Source organism: Drosophila subobscura, chromosome E (genome assembly GCF_008121235.1).
Source record: "Drosophila subobscura isolate 14011-0131.10 chromosome E, UCBerk_Dsub_1.0, whole genome shotgun sequence".
NCBI classification, from domain to species: Eukaryota; Metazoa; Arthropoda; class Insecta; order Diptera; family Drosophilidae; genus Drosophila; species Drosophila subobscura.
Genome location: NC_048531.1, coordinates 14,286,564 through 14,308,700, shown reverse-complemented (window position 1 = coordinate 14,308,700; position 22,137 = coordinate 14,286,564). Strand labels below are relative to the sequence as shown.

Below are 22,137 nucleotides of genomic sequence, written 5' to 3'. Positions count from 1 at the left end.
ATTTCCGCTTAAATTTCTCAGCCGCCATATATCTGCGGATCTCTTTTTTGATTCTCACTCTCGCTTGCTCTCCCTCTCTCTCCCTCTCTCTCTCTCAGAACTTGGAAATTCTTTGGGAGGGAAACTGATTTGTTCGCCTTTATTTGGCCAATTATATTTATGGCGCATAGTTTTTCCTCGAATTTCTTTTGCAAAATGACGCACGACACTGACATTTCTTCTCGAGTGTCTCGCTGTCTCTTGATGCGGAAGCCTGTGTTTCTTTGGGTAAAAGCGTGGGAAGAATTTCTACTATAATGAGTCCTCATATGCGCAGAGCGCGCAGGTCGATTGGAGGGATTTTTAAGTGCTGTTTTGTATTCGCTGGATTAAAACTAAAATTATGCAGCCATTCTTAAGCATTTAAGGGAGCTTCAGAGTAAACATAGAGAGGCTTTATCCCTTTATACATAAGTAACTCCCCTCTCTGCCCATCTTGGAGTACTTCGAATATATGGATGGTAAAGCCTAAGCAAACATTCCAAACCAATCCATAAAGTAAACTCAAACACTTGTGCAGTTGCTTCCAGCGAAATCCACACTCTCTGTTGGTCATAAAAACCCCTCGCCGAAATTCAAATGAACTCCCGCCGATGCGGCGTTGGTAATTCCCATAAAAACCTTGCGCCGCGCAGGCGCAGAAGAAAGTGGCGATTAATGAGCGAAAATGCGACCTTCAGACTGTGGCCAGCAACAGCTGAGGCTGGCTGGCACACCTGTACATGGGAACAGGTATGCGCAGGAAAGGCGAGAAAGATTTTTCCCAAAAAAAGCCAAGACACGGCTCAGACCGCTGCAAACCGGTGCAGTGCAGAGCAACAGGTGAGAGAGAGAGAGAGAGAGAGAGAACGAGCAAAGAGCGCAGTGAGCGCGCTGAGTGAATATCACGTGGAGGTGGCTAGAGCGAGAGAGAGAGAGAGCTGCAGAGCGAACGTACTGTAACTGTGCACGTAAAGGCCGACTGGCGACTCTTCATTCCATTCCGATACGTGGTGCGTGGCGGTTGTGTGCGCGCAACTTTCTTTCTTGAATTTCTTTTGCTGTCATTCCCGGTGGAAGGCAGACTGGCGGGCAGTCCGAGGCGCCCACTATTGAGAGCAGCGTCGAATCAGTGGCAACAATAGACACGACACAGAGAGTGGCTGCTAGCAGCTTCTCCCCTCCCAATCAAAGGCAATCAACTAGGGGACAAAAGACGCAAACAACGCGCCAGCCCAACGGTCACTGAAATTGAAATTGTGCAGCCCCAAACGTAAGCGCCCCACGTACCCCACCGAAAAACGTAAGGCCGCTGATCAGACAGAGACAGAGCACCGCAGTCAGTCCGTGAGACGGTCTCATAGCCAGCGGTCGCCGTTCCGTGCTCGCTCCGTGCCGTGTGCCCCTTTACCCTGCTCCCCCACAAAGAAAATCTGTGTTCCCCCCTCAGCCGACAAAGTGAAACGTACGATGGGCCACATCAGTGCAAAGTGTGTGAAAAGTGTGCAATTGCTTCAATATTACTAAGATAAAGGGCTGACAACTGCTGCAAAAAGCAAGGAAAATATCAAATAAAAATATATTGAATACACTCGGTTCAAAAAGCAAATCTTGGATACGAAACGAAACGATTATAGCGAGAAAAATCACAAGCGAAAAGGTAAGTGCAAGTGAAGATAGTTTCGCAGTTTGGCAATCTCGAAGCTTCCTTTAAGATGAGTGCGGGGTAAATCCTATGCGAGACAGGGGTGAACCGACGCTGCCAGGGGGTTGGAAATTTGTGTCAATTGCGTATTGCTGTGTGGAGAAATGCTGCGAAAATGCGTTGTAGGAAACGCAGAACACTGAGCAAAGTTGGATGAAGAAGTTCCTTGAAACATAATAAAATAATTCTAATAATTCATCTCCGCTTTTTTGCGGTGCACAAACTACGAAGCCCTCTAATAGCCTTCAAGTGATGTCAGTAATTCCTCGCATTAGACAAAACTTTGCCGAAACAGAAACCGAAACCAAAACAATTCCTTCAAGTGACAAGCGGAAACAATTGTTCCAAAAAAATAAATACAAAAAATTCAACTCAATATAAATAATAATTTCGAGGCTAATTTAAGTTTAGAATTTAAACTGGTGCGATTTAATGGGATTTCTGTGCACTGGCAATAAAAAAGAACTTAACGAATGTGTTTTTGTTTCGAGTTGTCGCTGCCTGGCATTGCAATTTGCAACTGCAACAAATAATCTGCCACTTTGGGCCGGTCCAAGTCCAACTTTGACACAACTCTTTCATTGGCAAAAAAAAACCCCCGACGAGCTGTTTCCAAAGAAACTGAACACTTTTTGACAGGTAAATTAAGGCAACACACACGCGGAGAGAGACAAATTGCAGCTGAGGGGGGTCTACGGCTACGGTTACAATTACACCAGAGGAGACACAAAACCAACAGCTGTGATGTGGAAACTGGAACCAAAATAGATACGATACCCGAATAAAATTCAGTGGAAATTGTTCAAGGAAAATATACAAAGATTGGTCAATAGGCAAGACTGAAATGGATATGCATGCAGTCATATGTATGTACATATGTGCTTCAGTTTTTGGACACAAACTCCAACTAAAACCGATTACATAAAGAAACACCAACAAACACCCGGGGTGGAATGATCCGGTTTACCAGATTGGACCTGACTTTGGGTCTCCGCTAACATAATCGCGGCAGTGGCGGAGTCTTTGGTTGCAGCCCAGTTAATGAAAGTTCAAGTGAAATTTTGCCGAAATCCGAAATCCAAAACCGGTCGAATGTCGAATGTCGAACCACTCTATGGGGTGATCAATTTTCATATGTTAAATACAACTATGTTCAAGGCCAGAGATCCATGTAACAAAATTCGGTACAGCTGTGGCAAAAGGGCAGCAACAACAGGTAGCTGCATGGATCTTCCTTTTGTTTGGGTTTTCCACAGCAGGTAGCCTGGCATGCACCTTGAACTGGTTTTCTTTTTGGGTAAAATTTGGCCAAAGATCTGCCGCTGCGATCGATTACTTTCGGTTCAATTTTATGGCTCAATTAATCAGTCACAACCAACAATTAGCGACTCCACTAGCAGCTAATAATTTTGCTAATAATTAAGCTAAAAACACGATAATTGATGTTTGCACAAATCATTCACAGCAAATGCTCGAAATGTTGCTTTAAAGTGGAAGCCGAAACCGAGACCCGAACCCGAGGCATTGTTCGTGGACTGCCGACTGTCGCGTGCAAGCTGAAAGGAAAAGTGTCTAACGCTGCTCTCCTCTCCCTCTGTTAAGGCTGCCCCAGAAGATCTCCACTCACACATAAACCTCATGCTACACCATGCCCCATGCCATACCATTTATAATGATATGTGATCAGCATTGCACTTTCTTTTTCCTTTCTTTGTGTCTTTCTCTACCATTTCTTTTGCCATACGTTTTTTTTCCTATAGTTTAGTTTAGTTTTTTCTTCTCTGCTGTCATCTGTGTGTCAATTGGTTGATTTATTAACCCGACAGGAAAAACTTTGTCATAATTAACTAATTTCCCAAGGAAAGTGAATCCAAAGCAATCAAAAGCGTTGTGGAAAGTGCAAGTTGTGTTTCGCTCAATTAACTCTAATGGAGCGATGAATTAAGATAGCAGAAGACCTAAGATTGGTTCTATTATAATAATATATTTTATGTTCATTAAAAGCTGCTGTGGAAAGCGACACTTATGGGGAGAGATTTATACCTATTCCTGCCCTTTAGGCTAAGAGCTGTCCAAGCTCATTGACTCTTCAAATGGTTTTTAATGCTTCTGACAAATGTGTTATGATAAATGGCTAAGCCAGCTGAGTGTGAAAGATTAGTGAGAAGGAATGCCCTGCCTACCCTACCCCTTTCGTATCTCTATAAACGATCCCCCGGAACTACCAATCTCAAGCACCCAGTGAATGTCTTTTTAAGCTGCATTTAATGGAGCGAAATCAGATTAGGCTGCCTGCTCCACTGACCCACAGATCTGTGAGTGAACCAAAGACCCAATAAATCTCAAATCAAAGGGTTTTCTTCAGCCAAATGGTTAATTAATGCAAGAGGCAGACAAATCAAAATAAAGAGCGCTACACGAGGAGTAACTGTGTGAGAGAGGAGGGCGCTTTGTGTGTCTGTGTGTGTGTGTGCGACTGTGACCCAGTTCCAGGCTGAACGCATGCATGAGCCGCCGTTCCCTCTCTCAGTCGTTCCCCTTACAGTCGTTCCCCTTACAGTCGTTCCCCTTACAGTCGTTCCCGTTCCCCTTACAGTCAGCTCCCTCTCTCAGTCATTCCACTCAATCCATCAAGAGGAGCAGCCAAAGTAGAAAGTGATTTTGTGTCTCGGCCTCTGCCTCGAGGCAGAACCTGCCCTAGCACCCTGCCCACTATAACGTCCAATAATAAATAGAAAAAAAAAACACAGCTAAGGCCCTCCATCAATGTTAATTTGTTAGCCTCGAAGCAAACTAATTAAAATTCATTGCAAACATTTGTGTGGCAACCAATTTGAATTGTAGGCAGACCTTTTTACTGTTGCCAAAAAGACACACACACACACACACACACACACACATCTGATTCAGCTTAAGTCCGCTTGACAATAATAATTATTAAGAAAAAAGAAACACAAACAATGTTCAATCTCTGGCCATATGTCACGCCCACGTGCTAAGGTCAGCCTCAAACGTCAATTGTCGATCGACGCTCGTCGATTTGTTTCTTGTGTTCTACTTCAATGACTTGACCCAAATTTCGGTTAAGTTTTGCCAAAAAGATAAACAGCCACCGATATTTCGAAAAGCACACATTCCAGAAATATATTTAAATATTAATTAATATTAATTTTCGTAATTTGTTGTTGGCAAATATATCGGCAACAATAAACCGCAAGCTGCCTGCCTGCCTGCCCGCCCGCCCGCCAGGCTGCCACGCACCAAAAGTGAAAGTTGTTGACTTGCTGGCCCCAGAGAGAAGAGGAAAACAGAAAAACTGACCAAAAATGTTTGCATTCGATTCGTTTTGCTCGCCTCGCAATCAATTTTTGTTGTATTTTTTGCACTGCTGCCTCGGTTTTTCTCCACTTCGTCTTCTTTTGCTGGTAAATATACATTATATAAATTGTTTAAGGCTGGCAAACATCTAAAGCTGGTGCCGGTGCTGGCTGGACAAGACCGGCAGTTATGCAAGCGAAAAGCGATTAAGCTGATGATGAAAATGTACCAGCAAGTTTGCACATAAAAAATAACCCCAAGAACTGGTAACCGAAAGCAGCAGCCACAAGTGAGAGGGGGGAAAAAGAGAGCAGCAGTTGGGCAGAAAATCCAGGAAAGAATGCAGAGTTCTGCCTTCACTTGACCCCAAAGCATACCACTCAAAATTGAATTTATGTATGTCAAAATTCTGTCAAAAAGAAATCAATTTTAGAAAAAGAAGCAGCAACAGGAAAACACATTAACAATAAAGCCGCACGAACAATAAAACGTTAAATTGCTCGACACCGAAAGTAAAAACAACAAGAAAACAAAAGACTGAAGCGACAAACTCATTTTGTTTTTGGTCAAGCCAAAAACTTTCTCAACCCCAAAAACGTAAAAGCTTTTGAAACGCATTCCAATGCCCACTAAACATTCGCATTTACTTTAAACATTATTGGAAGATTTACAGCCAAGAAATGGGGTTAGCAAAAGGCAGAAGAATCCGCCATGAATCAAACCGTTGTGACCTACAAATTATGCAAAAATCTAAGCCCCACAAATACATGTATTTTCGGATGGTATCTGGCTGACGGGTTTTTTTTTGGGAGGGAACTCAGTTTTCTTGGCACGCATTTCGAGGCTCCTCAAGGCGCTTGGCGCTCACTTGAGCTGTGAGTCAGGTGTCGATGGGACAACAACAAATTGTGATTTCAGTTTCGATGCGGATTTCAAAAGTTGCCCCACACAGCAGCAAATCGTTTTAGTCATAGCAACTACTGGAGGGATTGTAAAGAAATGATAATGCATTTTGGGGAACACACAACTGACGTCAAAAGGTTTTTGCCTAAAAATATGGAACAGACGATGATGAAAACTGAAGCTGAGTTGATGAGTGGACTTGGAGGCGAACTTGCGACATGAATTTTGAACCGAATCGGGGCACGGAAGGCAAAGCCAAAGCCGCTCGTTATGCGCGCCTCTAACAATATTGTACAATATTTATTTTTAGCTTTAATTTGTTTGTGCTTTGCATAACTGCAAAAGGGCTGCGGCTGCGGCTGCGGCACCCCCCCATGGGTGAGACATTAATTGATAATAAGAGATGTGATTAGGAGAGTGAGGTGGTAATGGCAAGCGGATTAAATGAATGAGAAAATTATAGCTAAGGCAGCGAATTATGATTTTATAGCCCAAAAGAGGTGCATAATTTGGTATTTATCAACAGCGTCAGCCAATGAGCAGCAGTCTGCCAGTTAACTTTTGTTGGCCTTTCTTTGCTGTTGATTAACTCACATTGACACAATGAACCGTTATGTCACCAGAGTGACCAGCACACAACCCCACACCCGTCTTTGAGGCTGGAGGCTGGAGTCAGAGTTGGAGTTGAAGTTGAAGCTGTAACCTTGAGGCAACGGTTTCGACTCCATTTGGCGATCCATGGGGCAGGCCAGAGCTCTCGGCTTAAGCTCAATTCGAAGTGCTCGACTTAGCCATGTTGTAATCTCAGCGTTTGCATGCCCACACAAACATACACTCACACACACACATAAATATGTGTGCATTGCATATGTAATTGTTACAATTTAGTAAAAGTGCAGCGTCAGTTGTCGTTGAACCCGAAACGAAGCAGCAGTAAAAATGGAAAGTAAAACTGGGCTCCACTTAACGTTGCTCGCAAATTGAATTTTTCGGCTGGTCGATCGCCTGCATGCAATCCACCAGACCGAATAATGCTCGAACACGAAATATTTTGGCAGCAATTTGACACGAGATGACAGCTTCACCTCTGCGCCTGCAGCTTCAGGCGCCATTTTGTTATCGGAGGTTTCCTTATGTCCCAGTGTTGTGCCTGAGCTAATGCCAAAGCTAATGTTCTATTCATGTTCGGTACGAGCCAACAGAACATTCATTTATAATGCCTATGCGCCCAAATTGGTGGGTGACAATCTGTGTTCGGCATGACAAATGGCCACAACGAAGTGCGCAGCTTGAATGTACGGAATATACGCAGAAATATTCATAAATATATGTGAAGCTTAGGGCCTTGAACAAGGAACTGTTTGACAAGGCAATTAGTAGAAAACAGAGGCAGTAACAACAAAAGAAATATACGGAAAAGAAGCAAAAAATTGCAAAATAGTTATGAGAAACTGATATACGACAATTTTCTTAGCTACTCCCGACAGACGAGCAACTATTTGTTGCTCAATAAATCTATGCAAAAGCAAAGCCTCTAGAAAATTGTATTTTGCAAGAAAGACAAAAGAAGATGCAAAAAAGTTAGATGCGCCCCCGGGTGGACTCGAACCACCAACCTTTCGGTTAACAGCCGAACGCGCTAACCAATTGCGCCACGGAGGCAGTTGTTGCTCTGCCGGCGATTGACGTAGTTGTACGTTGAGCGGTCGCTCGCTCTGCTGCCGTTCTCACCTATAAATTACAAACTGTTTAGCATTAAAACTTATTTTGGGGTGCGTTTATTCTTAATCTGTTGTGTTAGTGTAGTATGTTGGAGCAGGCGTAATTTGTGCTGATTTTTCGCTGTCTGCATGGCCTCCGTGGCGCAATTGGTTAGCGCGTTCGGCTGTTAACCGAAAGGTTGGTGGTTCGAGTCCACCCGGGGGCGCACCATAACTTTTTGGCCAATATTTTCATAACTTTTATTGATTTTTTGTGTAACGAAATGATATCGCTGCGTACTTGACTTCTATAATCATGTCAATGAACGTTATTAGGTGTTTCCTCGTTATTGTTGCTCACACTTGTACTTAGTTATTTTTTAATATTTATTTTTTTTGTGAACAAGGGCATTTTTTCGAGATTCAAGTGAGGCAGTCCAAAAACAATGCGTGTCTAAAGTTTAAGTTGAAGGTGTCGATGAACAAAGCCAAATAGACACGGCAACAACACATACGACTACAGATGTATCTCGATATACATACATACATATATACGAGCAGCACTCATAATAGCTCCAATCTGTTGTCTTTTCACCTTCGCCGGACAAATCGCATTAGAGCTCGACGCCATGCACGCGATACAGTGCCGGAGCAGAGCTCTAATGTGATATTAGCTAATGGATCCCCATTGTAGAACATTGTTCAGAGTTCAAGCTAACATTATCTTTGGCTTTTGTGCGCTCTTTACAGATGGCTTGCGGCATATCGTGTGTCGACAAGACACTCAACAAATCGTTCTACCATCTGGGCATCAAGATAGCCAAACATCCCGGCTATTTCATCATTATACCAGTCCTGCTCACACTGCTCTGTATGACGGGGTAAGTTTATACCATTCTAAGTTCTACATACATATATGATATCTTTGCTAATCGTATTTTCTGTAGCTATCAACAATTGAAGTATCAAATCGATCCCGAATATCTATTCTCGCCAATTGCGGGGGAGGGCAAGACTGAACGTGCTGTTGTTGAGCAATATTTCAAAGTGAATTATACGCATCGCTTCAATGTCGGACGCATTACAAGGCCCGGTAAGTGACATCCAAAATACATACAATGTACAAACTATAACTATGAATCGTGTGTGTGGGTTTGATGACAATTATGGCAAAAATTGGGCAAGTGAAATGGGCTCTCCCGACAGCGCCCATTTAGAGTCGAGTCTGTCGCTGACGCTGCCTGCGTCTTCCAATTAAATGTTGCCACACTTTTTGCACCTTGACGGATGTCGTCAGTCAGTACAGGCAGTACATCTCTCCTCCCCTCCCCGAATTTTGCAATAAATAGTTTCAGCACTAGTCGGGAATAGAGACACAATACCTTTGCTTTTTATTGGGGTCTTGAACTAGTCTTTTACAGACTATTAACTGCGCTAAATGGTTTATTAGGCAAAGCCGCCAACAACAATGGCAATCAGCAGACAAACATTAATAATAATAATAGCAACAACAACAGGCAACACATTTCAGGCAAATGGCGCCTAATTGCCAAATGACATTGTGCCACAAAGGCTGACAAGCAAGAAAGATGGGGGAAAAACAATTTTAATAATGAAATTTCAAATTTAATTAGAAAATAAAAAAAATTGTGTTTCCCATACCGGGAATCGAACCCGGGCCTTCTGGGTGAAAGCCAGATATCCTAGCCACTAGACCATATGGGAGGAGGTGACTGTGACAGGCCCAATCTTGTCCCGACTGTTATATAAGCTAAAAATAGTCTGCCTGCATTCGGTTTTACTGCAAGTTGAGTGTGCGAGTGCGAGTGCGAGTGCGAGTGGGAGGGATTGATGGGTGCACTCGCACTTGGTCGCGTTGTTGCGTTAGTTAAGCGCACCTCAAATGTTTGCTCCAACTCAATGTTTATCCAAAGTACAGTTGTTTCTCTTTCCGACTCTGTTCGCCATTTGCATAATTTGGCATTAATATTTCACTGGCAAACACACAACGACGAGCAGCAGGCAAAATGGGATGGCTGGTGGGGGGGTGGAAAATGCTAGAAACGTGTGCTCTAAGCAAAACTGAGCTTCGCTTTAATGTGAAAAAAAAACCTCATACGAAATGCATCATCATAGAGTACAGCGAATGTGCTTTCTGATCTGGTTTTATGGCTGCAAACAATTTCGCTTCGAAAGAGCATTTTGCAATTATTCTTGCGAAATAATTAACCTCAATTCTGTTGGACTGCACTCGATGTGCAATGAGCATCTCCAAGAGCTTCTCCAACTCCCCAAGAGTTCTCAGTCTCCCCAAGACTTCTGCATCTTATATGCAAAGCTGACATCTCTTTGGCTACGTGGAGATTGGTAAACTGTAAAGCAAATTCGAGTTGCTACGCGCTGTATCCATTTGAAAGTTGCCAGCTTCCAAGTCATCATTGAACTTTGCTTTTGACAATCGACTGGCAGTGGCAGAGATGAAACTTGCCGAGTGTGTGGAGGCCACAAACCACAAGAGATCATCGACAGATACAAGCCGCCTCCAAGTCAGCGCCTCAACGGTATTATCTAGAGCGCATTTAGTCGGTTACGACCAGTTAGCCACCAATGTGCTCTGTGCTCTGTGCTTTTGCCTCTCCACGATTGCACTTTTGGCCGCAGCTAACCGAATGTGCCGCAAGATTGCAAATAGCAAAAATGTAGCTGCTCGATGCTCACTGAGCGCCCACTTTCCCCCATCTTTGGACAATTCGTTTATGGAGCGCAACAACAAAAAGCAGACGAAAATTGTTGCATTTTGTTCGCTTTGTGGATCCCGCCTAAATGTTATATAAAAATTGATATGTCCGATAAACATTTCATGTATATTATTTTCTTTTTTTTCATTTTTGTTAATTGTATTGTCTGGCAGTTGGGATATCCGGCTCGATGAGGTCTCTTGGTTTTCCGTTTGGGATTGTTGAGAAAATTGTTGTGCGCTTTTTTCTTGTCAACGAGACACTTTCCTGCTCAGTTCCTCAATTTGTTTGATAGATGCTGAAGACTCTCGTTTATTCGAGTGTTTTTTGATCATTTTTCAGTCGTTTCGGTGGGACGTGAATGGTTTGCTTATGGCTGTAAATTTTTGCACAGTTCCCAAGTTCATTCATAAAAGGGAAAATAAAGTAGGATAGAAAACGAAGTGATGAATACTCTAGCATGTAGATCAATAAAGAGCTGATTAAAGTGTAGTATTAATCCACTAAGGGCTCTCCTGGAAAGAGCCCAATGAAGTTGCTCCCAAAACTAATTCACACCTTTGGGGTACGTGTACTGTGGCACGTTTGCCAGTAGCTAGGCGGATACTTCTTAGATATATCTATAAGGATTAAGTGTAGACATGTGCAGATCATACAGACATACAAACAATCACAATCACAATCACTGACGCATGTTCCCGAGGCTGCATTTGTTATGGCGCATTAAATACAAATAACGATTGGCACAATCAACCAATATCAAGTGGTGGCGCGTTATACGAGCAAACACAAACGAAATAATCAAGTAAAATAAAGACAGAATTGAATGAGATTCGAATTGGAATTCAAATTGAAATTATTGTCACGTAGCAGCCGTGCGGGAGAGCAGCAGCCCTCGGGGCTTCGGAGTGTCCAAGCCCAAGTCTAAGTCCAAGTCCAAGTCTAAGCCCAAGTCCAAGCCAACAAAAGATATCTAATTGTGCGCTAATGACCCTGGCTAATCCATAACTATGCTTACAGGTCGCTTTGGGCGTGTCATAGTGATAACAAAGGATGGCGATGAGAATATGATAAGGCGAGAGGTGTTCCAGGAGCTGCGTACGCTGGACAATCTCATACAGAATGCGTCGAGCACCTACGATGGGGACACCTACACCTACAAGGATAATTGTGCACGCTGGGAGAACGAGTGCTTCGAGAATGATATACTCAATCTGGATGCACTGATGGATGATGTGAGTAGCAGACAAAACACTTTCCCATTTCCTACTATACATTTGTCCTTCCTTTTCCCTTTAGCTCGAAGCGGGACAACTGAATCTAACGTTCCCATTCATGTTCAATCCCGTCACCTGGGATGCGCATCTCTTTCCCGTTTTCTTTGGCGGCACAAAGCTAACGGAGGACAATTATGTGATCAGTGTGCCAGCCATCCAGCTGGTGTACTTTGTGACTGCCGACAATAAGCGACAGGATGCCAAGTGAGTGGAGCAACACACAAATATTTCCGGGATATTTATGATTGTCTTTGCAGGGGCGCCGAATGGGAGGAGACCTTCCTGCGTGTGGTGGGTCAGGCCGAGGAGTCGGGTCTGTTCAAGCACATTTCCGTGTCCTACTTTGCCTCGCGCACCCTCGACCACGAGCTGGAGAAGAACACCAAGACGGTGGTGCCGTACTTCAGCTCCACCTTCCTGCTGATGGGCCTCTTCAGCATCATCACCTGCATGATGGGCGATGCCGTGCGCTCCAAGCCCTTCCTCGGACTGATGGGCAATGTGTCGGCCATTATGGCCACACTGGCAGCCTTTGGCCTGGCCATGTACTGCGGCATTGAGTTCATAGGCATCAATCTGGCAGCGCCCTTTCTGATGATTGGTAAGTGGAGAACTGTCCCTCCCCTAAGCTCTCTTTAAGCTCAATCTATGCCCAATTTCTCCTTGCAGGCATTGGCATTGATGACACATTTGTGATGTTGGCCGCCTGGCGACGCACCAAAGCCAAAATGCCGGTGGCCGAGCGCATGGGACACATGATGTCCGAGGCGGCTGTTTCCATTACAATCACCTCGGTCACTGACTTTATTTCGTTTCTGATCGGCATCATCAGTCCCTTCCGTTCGGTGAGGATATTCTGCACCTATTCGGTGTTTGCCGTATGCTTCACGTTCATGTGGCACATCACATTCTTTGCGGCATGCATGGCCATCTCGGGGTACAGGGAGCGCAAGAATTTGCATTCCATATTCGGTTGCCGTGTCCAGCCGATGTCGGTGGCGATTAAAGGTGAGTGAACTGAGGGGAGTGTGGCTTTTGTTTTGCTTTTTGCATCGATGATGATCCAAAGTCCAATTGAAATGTGGCCAGAACCACAACCGGCTTAGAGCTAAGAGCTAAGAGCTAAGAGCTGCAGCTGCAACATGAACTTGATCGTGACAAAAACTAGACTAGTCGCAGTGGCAGTGCCAGTAGCTGTGGCTGCGTCTGTGGCAAGCAACTGCCTGACACAAATTGAGGTCAATGGGAACTTGTCTCACAGCTCCTAACACTTCTTTTTGCTTGTCTCTGTCTCGCTTTACTTTTGTTTTGCCATAGAGAAACGCAACTTCCTCTACAAGGCGATCATGGCGGGCGGCATTGACAGCGCCGATCCCGATAATCCCATTGACAACAAGGATCACATGCTGATGGCCTTCTTCAAGGACAAAATGTCCGCGGTGATCAACAACAAGTGGTGCAAAATAATCATTATACTGGCCTTTGCCAGCTATCTTGTGGGCGCCTGCTACGGCATTACGCAGATCAAGGAGGGTCTCGAGCGGCGCAAGTTGTCCCGCGAGGACTCGTACTCCGTGGAGTTTTTCGATCGTGAGGACGATTACTATCGAGAGTTTCCCTATCGCATGCAGGTGAGTGGTGACCAAGGAGCTCTGGGAACTCTCAACCAAACTGTTCCTCGTTGTCTTTCGCAGGTAATCATTGCCGGTCCATTGAACTACTCGGACCCATTGGTGCAGCAGCAGGTGGAGAATCTGACGAGCACTTTGGAGCACACTTCGTATGTCACGTCCAAACGTTACACCGAGTCCTGGCTGCGCTCGTTCCTGTCCTTCCTGGAGCGCAACAACGAGCTGCTGAATGCCACCATCGATGATGAGCAATCCTTCATCGATGCGGTCAAGGAGCACTGGCTCTTCCCCGGCAATCCCTTCTCGCTGGATGTGCGCTTCAACGACGATGAGACGCAGATCATTGCCTCGCGTTTCCTCATTCAGGCTGTCAACATTACGGACACCAATCATGAGAAGGAAATGGTGCGGGATCTGCGAAAAATCTGCCGCGACTCTCCGCTGAATGCTTCGATCTTCCATCCGTATTTCGTGTTCTTCGATCAGTTCGAGCTCGTGCGTCCCGTCTCGCTGCAGGCCATGATCATTGGAGCTATAATCATGATGATCATCTCGTTCATCTTCATCCCGAACATCCTCTGCTCGCTGTGGGTGGCCTTCTCGGTGATTTCCATTGAGCTTGGCGTCGCCGGCTACATGGCCCTGTGGGATGTCAATCTGGACTCCATTTCGATGATCAATCTGATCATGTGCATTGGCTTTTCGGTGGACTTTACCGCTCACATTTGCTACACGTACATGTCCTCGAAGAAGCGCAGTCCCAAGGCGCGTGTCCGCGAGGCGCTCCACTCGCTGGGGCTGCCCATCGTTCAGGGTTCCAGCTCCACGATTCTCGGCATTGTGGCCCTGCTGCTGGCACAGAGCTACATCTTCCTGGTCTTCTTCAAGATGGTCTTTCTGGTCGTGTTTTTTGGCGCCATGCACGGCCTGTTCCTGCTCCCGGTGCTGCTCTCCCTCTTTGGGCCCGGCTCCTGCCTGACCTGGACGGGCCGGGATGATGGCAGCGAGGACGAGATCGATGACAGCCTGGACGAGCGCAAGCCGGAGAAGCCTTTCTCTCAGTCCTACTACATGCAGTACCCCACGATGGGCATCAATGGACCCTACGGCTCCAAGGGCTTCCTCGGCGCGCCCTACAAGGCGTATGGCGTGGACGAGAAGGACCAGGGACTGGGCACCTCGGGCGAGGATTCGTCGGAGAGCAGCTCCAGTCGATCGCAGCGCCGCCAGCAGCTGGCCAATGCCGCCGCAGAGGAGGAGGCGGCGACACAGGATCCCCGCCGGCGTTACGAGGAGGGTTGGCGTCGCTCCTCCTACCAGAACATTTACGGCCCCAATGCCAGCATTATTGCCGGCCATGTGCAGGCGCAGTTCCAGGCACAGCCCGATCTCTATGGCCAGCAGGTGTCGGCGGCCGAGTGGCGCCAGCGGCTGGACGCCCACGAGCAGCAGCAGCAGCAGCGCAGTCGGCAGCGACGCAGCCCGTACGAGAACTACGACCTGGACATGCAGCGAGCGCGTCGCAACTCCCACGGGGACATCATTGACATCATGCAGGGCACGCCCAACTCCTCGGTGGATGAGCGACTGCGGCGTCCGTACACCAGCCAAGATCGAGCAGTGCTGAGCGGTGGAAGCGGCGACGAGGGCAGCTATAGGCAGCAGCCAGGCCGGGACTCACCACCGACTGCCGCACTGCCGCCACTGGGGCATGCATCCTCTGCCAAGCGTTACCATCGCAGACGCTCCTCGGAGGACTCGACGCGCCACCATCAGCGCTGGCCGGCGAACATCGAGGAGCGTCGTGCGCGACGCACCCAATCGCCCGCACAGCGCCAACCAGAGACTGCCCCGCCGCCCAGCTTCGCCTATCGCTCATCCTCGCATCACAATCTCTATCAGCCACACAAGAGCGGCCACAAGGCCACCAAACAGCCACCCACCTACCAGTATGGGGATTACTATCATTAGAGCAGGAAGGATCCATGGAGGCAACTGAAAAGAGAGACAGGAAGGAAGAGAGCAGCGTGGAGCAGAGCAAATTGTCTTGTCAACGTGTTATACCAATTAAGTTAGGGCGAACCTTCAAACGGAACTAACTCTCAGCCGATTTTGTCTTCAATCTGTAGCTTGCCCCTCCCCCGTCAGTTGAGGCAAACACCAACAGGGTCACACTGCCACAAAGCAGTGTGCACCCATCGAAAATTTGTCAGCTCATTTATTTATGCGAAAGCGAAACATTTCAAACAAAAGAGCGCCCAAGTCACACAACTTAAGGTACCATCTACACACAAATACTACATTCTACATACCATAACTACATGCATATGTAATTACATATGTAGATATATTTAGCATCATGTCTAAATGTTACTTGAGTCAGACTTAGGGTTCCTTTCTCCCCCATATCAGTGTTTATTTAAATTAATTTCTAGCTTTAGTGTTCCAATGATGATAAATATATAAATATAAAATAATAATAATTACTGTAAAGATGTAAAGATGATGCAAATGCAAATGCAAGCGCTGAATATTTAATAACTATTAATTGTTAGTGGGCCAAACACACACACGCACACACACACACCTAGGCCTGTCTGTATTCGAATATTAAGCAATATCTGGGGACAAGTTTTTGTAAAGAAAAAAAGCGTTTACAATTTTTTTGCTATTAAATAAAAAATTTTATATTTTCCTAGAAAATACTCTGCCAGAGTACATAACAATCAAGTGTTCAGTTTTCGGATAAGTAATTGCTTTTTGAGCGACTTCTGATGGCATTCTTATCGCTCAGAATATATAAAGGGTAGCAGCTAGGGCAGAACTCTGTTTAAAATGATTTTCATATTGCTCATCGCTGTCTGTGGTGTCGCCGTCGCCTCGAATAATACCAAGTTGGAGTTCGTATTCGGTGCGGACTGTAATCCTTTGCTGCAATGCGATGAACATTATTCTGTGGCAACATTTGCGAAGGTAAGCCAAAGGTTACAGATGTTTCTGTGCTTATCTTTTGGTCTCTGCAGGTCAACTGGTTCGAGGCCCATCAAATATGTAACAGCGTGGGAGCCGTTCTGGCCACGGTGAACAATCGGGATCAGCATTCGCTCATGCTGCAGCGTGTCAAACGAAGTAGTAAGAAAAGCCATGACCCTTAAGGCATCCCCCGTTATTGTTAACCCTTTCTCCTAGATTTGGTTTTGGCCGATAAACGCTTCTGGCTGGCCGCCACAAATCTGGTGGAACGCAGCAGCCTGGGGACCTGGACTTGGCTGAGCACTGGGCTACCCATGACGTACAGTCGCTGGGCCAGGAAAGAGCCCCGCTCGAATAAGACTCACGGCGATGCCTGCCTTGTGCTGGGCCAGGACACCAAGTGGCACAGTGCACCCTGCAATGAGAAGATCAGTTTTATATGCGAGAATATTTGTCTATTGAATGAGACCATTATAAACAATCAAATATATGTTTAAAGTGCAATTAAATGCGAAAAAGTATCAACAAGAAGTTGGAGTTTGTTTCATCGTGCTGAGAGAACCCTAAAAAAATAATATTGGAATACAGAAATCTTACTTCAACAACACCTAAGTCCGCAATTGGCATACAAAATGTTCCATAAATTCAAATGCGCCATGAAGTTGCCTCGCATCAGTCAGCTTTTGTTTGAGCAAAAACAAGAGCTTAATTATGCCAGAAGCTTAATGCTGCCGCAAGCTTTGGCTAGTGCTCAATCAAAAGCTGACTGATGCATTGGATGCAAAGACTGCTGCTGCCTGCTTTGAAGCAACTTCATGGCCTTCATTCGAAGACATTCAAAAATCATTAAATTCTGTTTTGCTGCTGATTATTTTATTGATGTTTGTACATATTTATAAGCCAACACCGTTATTGATTGGACCCATAGTCTAGTCCTCGAACAGGCAACGTTTCTCACAGACAAAGTAGCGCTGCTCGCTGCACTCCTCGTTCACCCAGGCACCAGTAATGGCATAGACGGCTAGGCAGTTTCTGCTGGAGCTGGGATAGTAGCTCAAACCGTTCTGGAAGTTGCGATAGGTGAAGGTGCGTCCATTGCTGAACCAAATCCAGGTGTCTGCATTGGCCAGATCCGTGCCCGAGGTCCACAAGGGTGCGTCCAGCAGTGGTAGCTGGGCATTGCCGCGGGTGTACAGGAAATTGCGCACCGCGCGCTGATCGCTCTCCGTGGTGATGCTGACCAGAGTGTAGCCGTAGGAGGCACAGGTGGCCTGAGCCTGATACCAGTTCACCTTGGCAAAGGTTCCTAAAGCGTACTTGCCATCGGTGACAATGAACGGCGAGAATGCAATGTCCGATTCGGTGGAGCCTTCTTCGCCCGATGGAGTCGTTTGGGCCCAGACCAGGCCGAAGAATAAACAGATCAGAGACAGGGAGCGCATCTTGGATTCGTATAAGCCAGTAGAGTGTGGACATAATCCTTATATAGCGATTGCTCACCCTTGACTTGGCTCCTCCTAATTGCCTTTCGCATTCATCACGACTGTCACTCGATAAGCAGCGGATTCTGGGATAACTAAGCACTTTGTTCAAATTGGTTTAGCTCCGTTGGGTTCTTCCCCCCTTTAGCTTTCCTCTCGTTGCACTTTGCAGTTTGGCGTTTGCCATAAATATTGCTCCCCAGTAAATCTCAATTTTCAAGCTCTGCGCCAAATCCGTTTGCCATTTTTATGTTAAAGTTTTTCGCTAGCTCTCTTTGCTAATAATGTTATCCCTCCCCTCCCCCACCAAAAAGCTGTCGGATCCCAGTGCAAGTGCAAGAAATTTATCGAAAAAATGTAAAAGCATATCTCATTTAACTCTGCTGTCAGCTGGGCGAAGGGGACGACGTTATGACGGGTCAAGGATTGAACCAAACGAACCAACCCCTCGGTCCAACTTTTTCCCCACTCAATCTCAATGCACACTTCCTTTGTCCCCCCGCTCTCTCGCTGTGTGGGTGTGCGTGTTGGCCAAGTGTTTACGAGTCCCTTTGGTGCTCGGGCAACAAACGAAATGTGCAAACACAGATCGCTGCATTCCATTCTATTCCTTTCCTTTCTATTCCCTTTAAGAGTGCTGGGAAATTGACATAAAATCAAAAATTGCTACAGCATTCTGTGTGTGTGTGGGGGCGTATGCGTAATATGATTTCTGGGAATGTCTCTCCCCCATTCAGATTCAGATTCGCATTTGCATTTGGCAATTCTGCACAAAAGGTTCACATTGCGAACAAGGTCATTCAATTCGTTTCTAGGGGGAGACAGAATTCCAAGGGTATTGGTAGAGTTTTTGGGTATTTTCCATGTATTTCCAAAATGTTCTAAAAGTTTTGGAACTTTTTCTTTGGTAATCACTTAAATCTCGTCTAACCCCAAACCCTTTCCATATCTTTTCAATATCGGAAATCAGTAATCAGTCACCCTATATAACAACTGGTCCTGTGGCGCAATGGATAACGCGTCTGACTACGGATCAGAAGATTCCAGGTTCGACTCCTGGCAGGATCGCAGAAGTTTAAATTTTTTTATTTTATTTTTTTAATATTTAAGTAGTCAATTTTTGGATATTGCTTTATAACCTTTAATGAACTATACGTTTTTTGTTTTGATCATCATCATTTTTGTATAATTGATATATTTTTAACCTAATGACTATTAAATTAGTGTTCTTCTTTGAGAATATCTATATCAATATCTGTTTTATAAATATGTGCGTGGATTAAGTATATTTTTGATATAATTATATATCAAAATGCCAGCTCTATTTCAGTCCACCACAGCATTTGTTTCTTGTTTTTCAAAATAAACTACAGAACGCATGAAGCACTGTGGTTTTTGTTTAAACAATTTTTCCATATACCGATATTGTTAGGGTTAAGCTAACTTTAACCCCAACCCATTTACATATTTCTTCGAAAGCGGAAACCAGTATTTAGTCGCCCCAATACTAACGGGTCCTGTGGCGCAATGGATAACGCGTCTGACTACGGATCAGAAGATTCCAGGTTCGACTCCTGGCAGGATCGCAGAAATTTTTTTGCTTCCTTTACTTAAATTAATTATTTTGTAAATTTAAAATATATGTATATAGTACATATTGTTTCAAAAAAGATTACGTAAACTTTTGTAAGAATTTTTCCAAATTTATTCCAATTTAAAACAACTGGCAATAAAAAAATACAAAAAGTTTGTTTTCGCCCAACGTGGGGCTCGAACCCACGACCCTGAGATTAAGAGTCTCATGCTCTACCGACTGAGCTAGCCGGGCACTTGGATGTCCAGTCGCAAAATGCTCATTTATCGGGAAGAGCATGAAGATCGGTCTGTAAATTATAAAAAAATGCGTTCTTTGCATAATTAAAACGAGAATTGATGTATCTTTCCACATAAACATTTCCGCGTTGGCAACATGAATATTTATATAAATCTATAAATAAAATAGATTGTGGAAATTTTTTATGTCGCAATATAAAAACGAACCCAGAATTGAGTCAATTTCCCGCACATTCTCCACTCTGTTGAACAAATTGAGCAGTTTCCCGGTGGCCCTTTGTTGAATGTGCGCAATTAAATTGTAAAACTTGTTGACAGGATGACATGATCTATTAGCTTTGGTTATTTGTCTTTGCTTGGTTCGTTGCTTGCAAGGAAACGGAAAAATTGCAATTAAATTGGTTGCTCGATGCTGCCAAAGGACATGCCCACTCCCCCACAAGTCACAAGAAAGTCAAGCAGGATAAATGCAACGAAACGTCGTCCAATGAATGCTGTTCCTGCAACTCCTGCAGCTCCTTCCTCAATCTAATTTATGCGTTTGCCGCAGGGATAGGGGGTTTGTTCTTGGCTTTCAGCTGTTGAACATTTTCGCAGCACGTAAAGCGAAGGTCGTCAAACGCTTAGCTTTGTTTTATGGCGTAGAAATACATCTTGGTGGACCCTCAACTTGCTCGCTTTCAAAGTCCTTCCGGTGAATGTCATTCGCGTGAGATTGGACAAGGCTGCTGCGATAATTGAAAGATGGGGCTGGAGTTTGAGTGTGTGGAATTGAGTGATTTCTGATCAAGTCCTTGTCCTGGGAAGCTCTCTTTCTGTCCTTCTTATAACTTTTCTTTCCACTAAATACTTTCATTTTAGGACCTTAAAGACCCTTGGTCCCTGCTGCTCCTCTTATCGCCTAAAAATCCCTGCAACCGAGTCGAAATGCTTCATTAAGATTGTATCGTGGTCGTTCCTTTTGTTCGCTTTCCCCAAATGTCCGCCATCAAAGCTAAAGACAGTGTGACAGAGGGTGACCCAGGGCAGCCCATTCCTTCCGTCTTAATTAACAAATTTTCCCAATATACGCGTACTCCTCGCTGTCAGAAGGTTCTCCGTTGGGGTAAAAAGTTTCCAGCTAATTAGAAGACCAGCAAGAACGAGAGGGGGGAAACGCGTGCAATTTGCGAGTTTATTAATTTAATGTCGATTTGCATGCAATTACTGGCTCAAGGCGAAGCTTTATCTCAGTTGCAGTTCGTTTATGATGCTGCATCCGAGCGTAATCTAGCAGAAAGACATTCGTGGATGCGCCACTAGCTAATTAGAACTAATGGCCGACTGCCATCAGGCATCTGGCAGGGACTCCAAAGGTGCAGTTGCAGTTTCGCTCGTTTTTTTGAGTGGCTTTCCTTGTTCGATGCCATTGGCAGTGGCAGTGGCTGTGGCTGTGGCAGTGCAATTCAATCGAGAGACAAAGCCACTCCCTCGAAAAGGTAGCAAAAGTTACGCAATATAAAAGTGTGGCACGCGATTTTCGATACGCTCCCACCCATTGGCCCGGCTTGCAAATCCGACACGAAGGTCAGTGCAAAGTCATTCAGTTGCGTGCCACGCATTTCCCAGTGCCCCTGGCAGTGGCAGTGGCAGTTGCAGTTGCAGTTGCACCACCCCTCACCAGAGAACAACTCAACTGTAAATTGGCTTAACTGTAGTTTATCATTAAATTTGATGTCATTTCATTTCACGTTGCCGGGGCACGTAAATTTTTGTTGTCTTACATGTGCATGCGAGAGGAAAGCATAAGCCATCCACAGGGAATGCTTTTAAGTGCCCAAAAAAAGGGATATAGGGGAGAGAGCAGAGTCAGTAGATGGAGCAGGATTACTGGAGGTAGAGTCCAGGATTTTGGAACAGATTTCGGTAAATAAATACTTCCATCGGGTGATTTCTGTTTCCTTTGGCAAGTCATCTCAATCATTCTCTCTGCGAAAAAATACCTCATAAATATGGAAAATAAATATACATATTTTGCTCCTTAAATTCCATTTGCAAAACTAACAATCTATTCCCGTTCTAAAGACATACTCCTCAGCGATAATAACCAGCCACAGGTATTCATTTTTCTCCAGCATTGTGCAACCCCAAACCACTGATCAGTGTATCAGCCACATACATATGTACTCATATAATGGCCGGTACTCTACGTATAATTAGCCAACCCCTAGAAGCCCATTACGTGAATACTCCTCCTCATTGGGAAGCCGCTCATTAGGCGACATCCAGCCCTGCCCTCGCCGAGATGCTCAACTCTCGTGCCGAGAGAGTAAATTGACAATTGCATTAAGTGCGTTAAGTGCTTTCAGTGTGTGAATGTGTCCATGTCCCTGTGACAGGACATGGACACAAAGCAACCAACAGCTTGTGTTGTGTAGTGGAAGAGAGCAAAATGTTTTTATGTTGCAACTTGCCGGCAAACAAGCTGCTGTGGCAAGCCATTATGACATTTTGTTTGAAGGATAATTGTCCACGGGGTGTCCTTGACAGGGAGTGCTGGGAATGCCAGGGGGGGGAAGCA

General features: G+C 45.1%; 3 protein-coding genes and 6 non-coding genes across 9 annotated transcripts; 5 read left to right on the top strand and 4 right to left on the bottom strand.

The window, feature by feature from the left end:
• The first annotated feature begins 1,016 nt into the window (after window positions 1-1,016).
• Window positions 1,017-15,986, top strand: LOC117891453 (patched domain-containing protein 3). Its single transcript, XM_034796934.1, has 9 exons — window positions 1,017-1,678; window positions 8,395-8,525; window positions 8,592-8,737; window positions 11,403-11,617; window positions 11,682-11,863; window positions 11,917-12,260; window positions 12,329-12,667; window positions 12,977-13,290; window positions 13,354-15,986. The coding sequence occupies exons 2-9, from the start codon at window positions 8,395-8,397 to the stop codon at window positions 15,259-15,261; spliced, it is 3,579 nt and encodes a 1,192-aa protein (XP_034652825.1). The 5' UTR covers window positions 1,017-1,678; the 3' UTR covers window positions 15,262-15,986.
• Trnan-guu lies at window positions 7,533-7,606 on the bottom strand. Its single transcript has one exon. It is a non-coding gene; the product is annotated as a tRNA-Asn (tRNA).
• On the top strand, window positions 7,798-7,871 carry Trnan-guu. The gene has a single exon. It is a non-coding gene; the product is annotated as a tRNA-Asn (tRNA).
• Trnae-uuc lies at window positions 9,298-9,369 on the bottom strand. The gene has a single exon. It is a non-coding gene; the product is annotated as a tRNA-Glu (tRNA).
• Window positions 15,987-16,125: 139 nt separating the features above from the next.
• LOC117889745 (perlucin-like protein) lies at window positions 16,126-16,794 on the top strand. The gene is made up of 3 exons (XM_034794184.1): window positions 16,126-16,263; window positions 16,314-16,422; window positions 16,480-16,794. The coding sequence occupies exons 1-3, from the start codon at window positions 16,126-16,128 to the stop codon at window positions 16,758-16,760; spliced, it is 528 nt and encodes a 175-aa protein (XP_034650075.1). The 3' UTR covers window positions 16,761-16,794.
• A 320-nt stretch (window positions 16,795-17,114) lies between these two features.
• Window positions 17,115-17,718, bottom strand: LOC117891459 (macrophage mannose receptor 1). The gene has a single exon (XM_034796942.1). The coding sequence runs from the start codon at window positions 17,703-17,705 to the stop codon at window positions 17,193-17,195; it is 513 nt and encodes a 170-aa protein (XP_034652833.1). The 5' UTR covers window positions 17,706-17,718; the 3' UTR covers window positions 17,115-17,192.
• A 1,021-nt stretch (window positions 17,719-18,739) lies between these two features.
• Trnar-acg lies at window positions 18,740-18,812 on the top strand. The gene has a single exon. It is a non-coding gene; the product is annotated as a tRNA-Arg (tRNA).
• Window positions 18,813-19,257: 445 nt separating this feature from the next.
• On the top strand, window positions 19,258-19,330 carry Trnar-acg. Its single transcript has one exon. It is a non-coding gene; the product is annotated as a tRNA-Arg (tRNA).
• A 169-nt stretch (window positions 19,331-19,499) lies between these two features.
• Window positions 19,500-19,572, bottom strand: Trnak-cuu. Its single transcript has one exon. It is a non-coding gene; the product is annotated as a tRNA-Lys (tRNA).
• Between the last annotated feature and the right edge of the window lie 2,565 nt (window positions 19,573-22,137).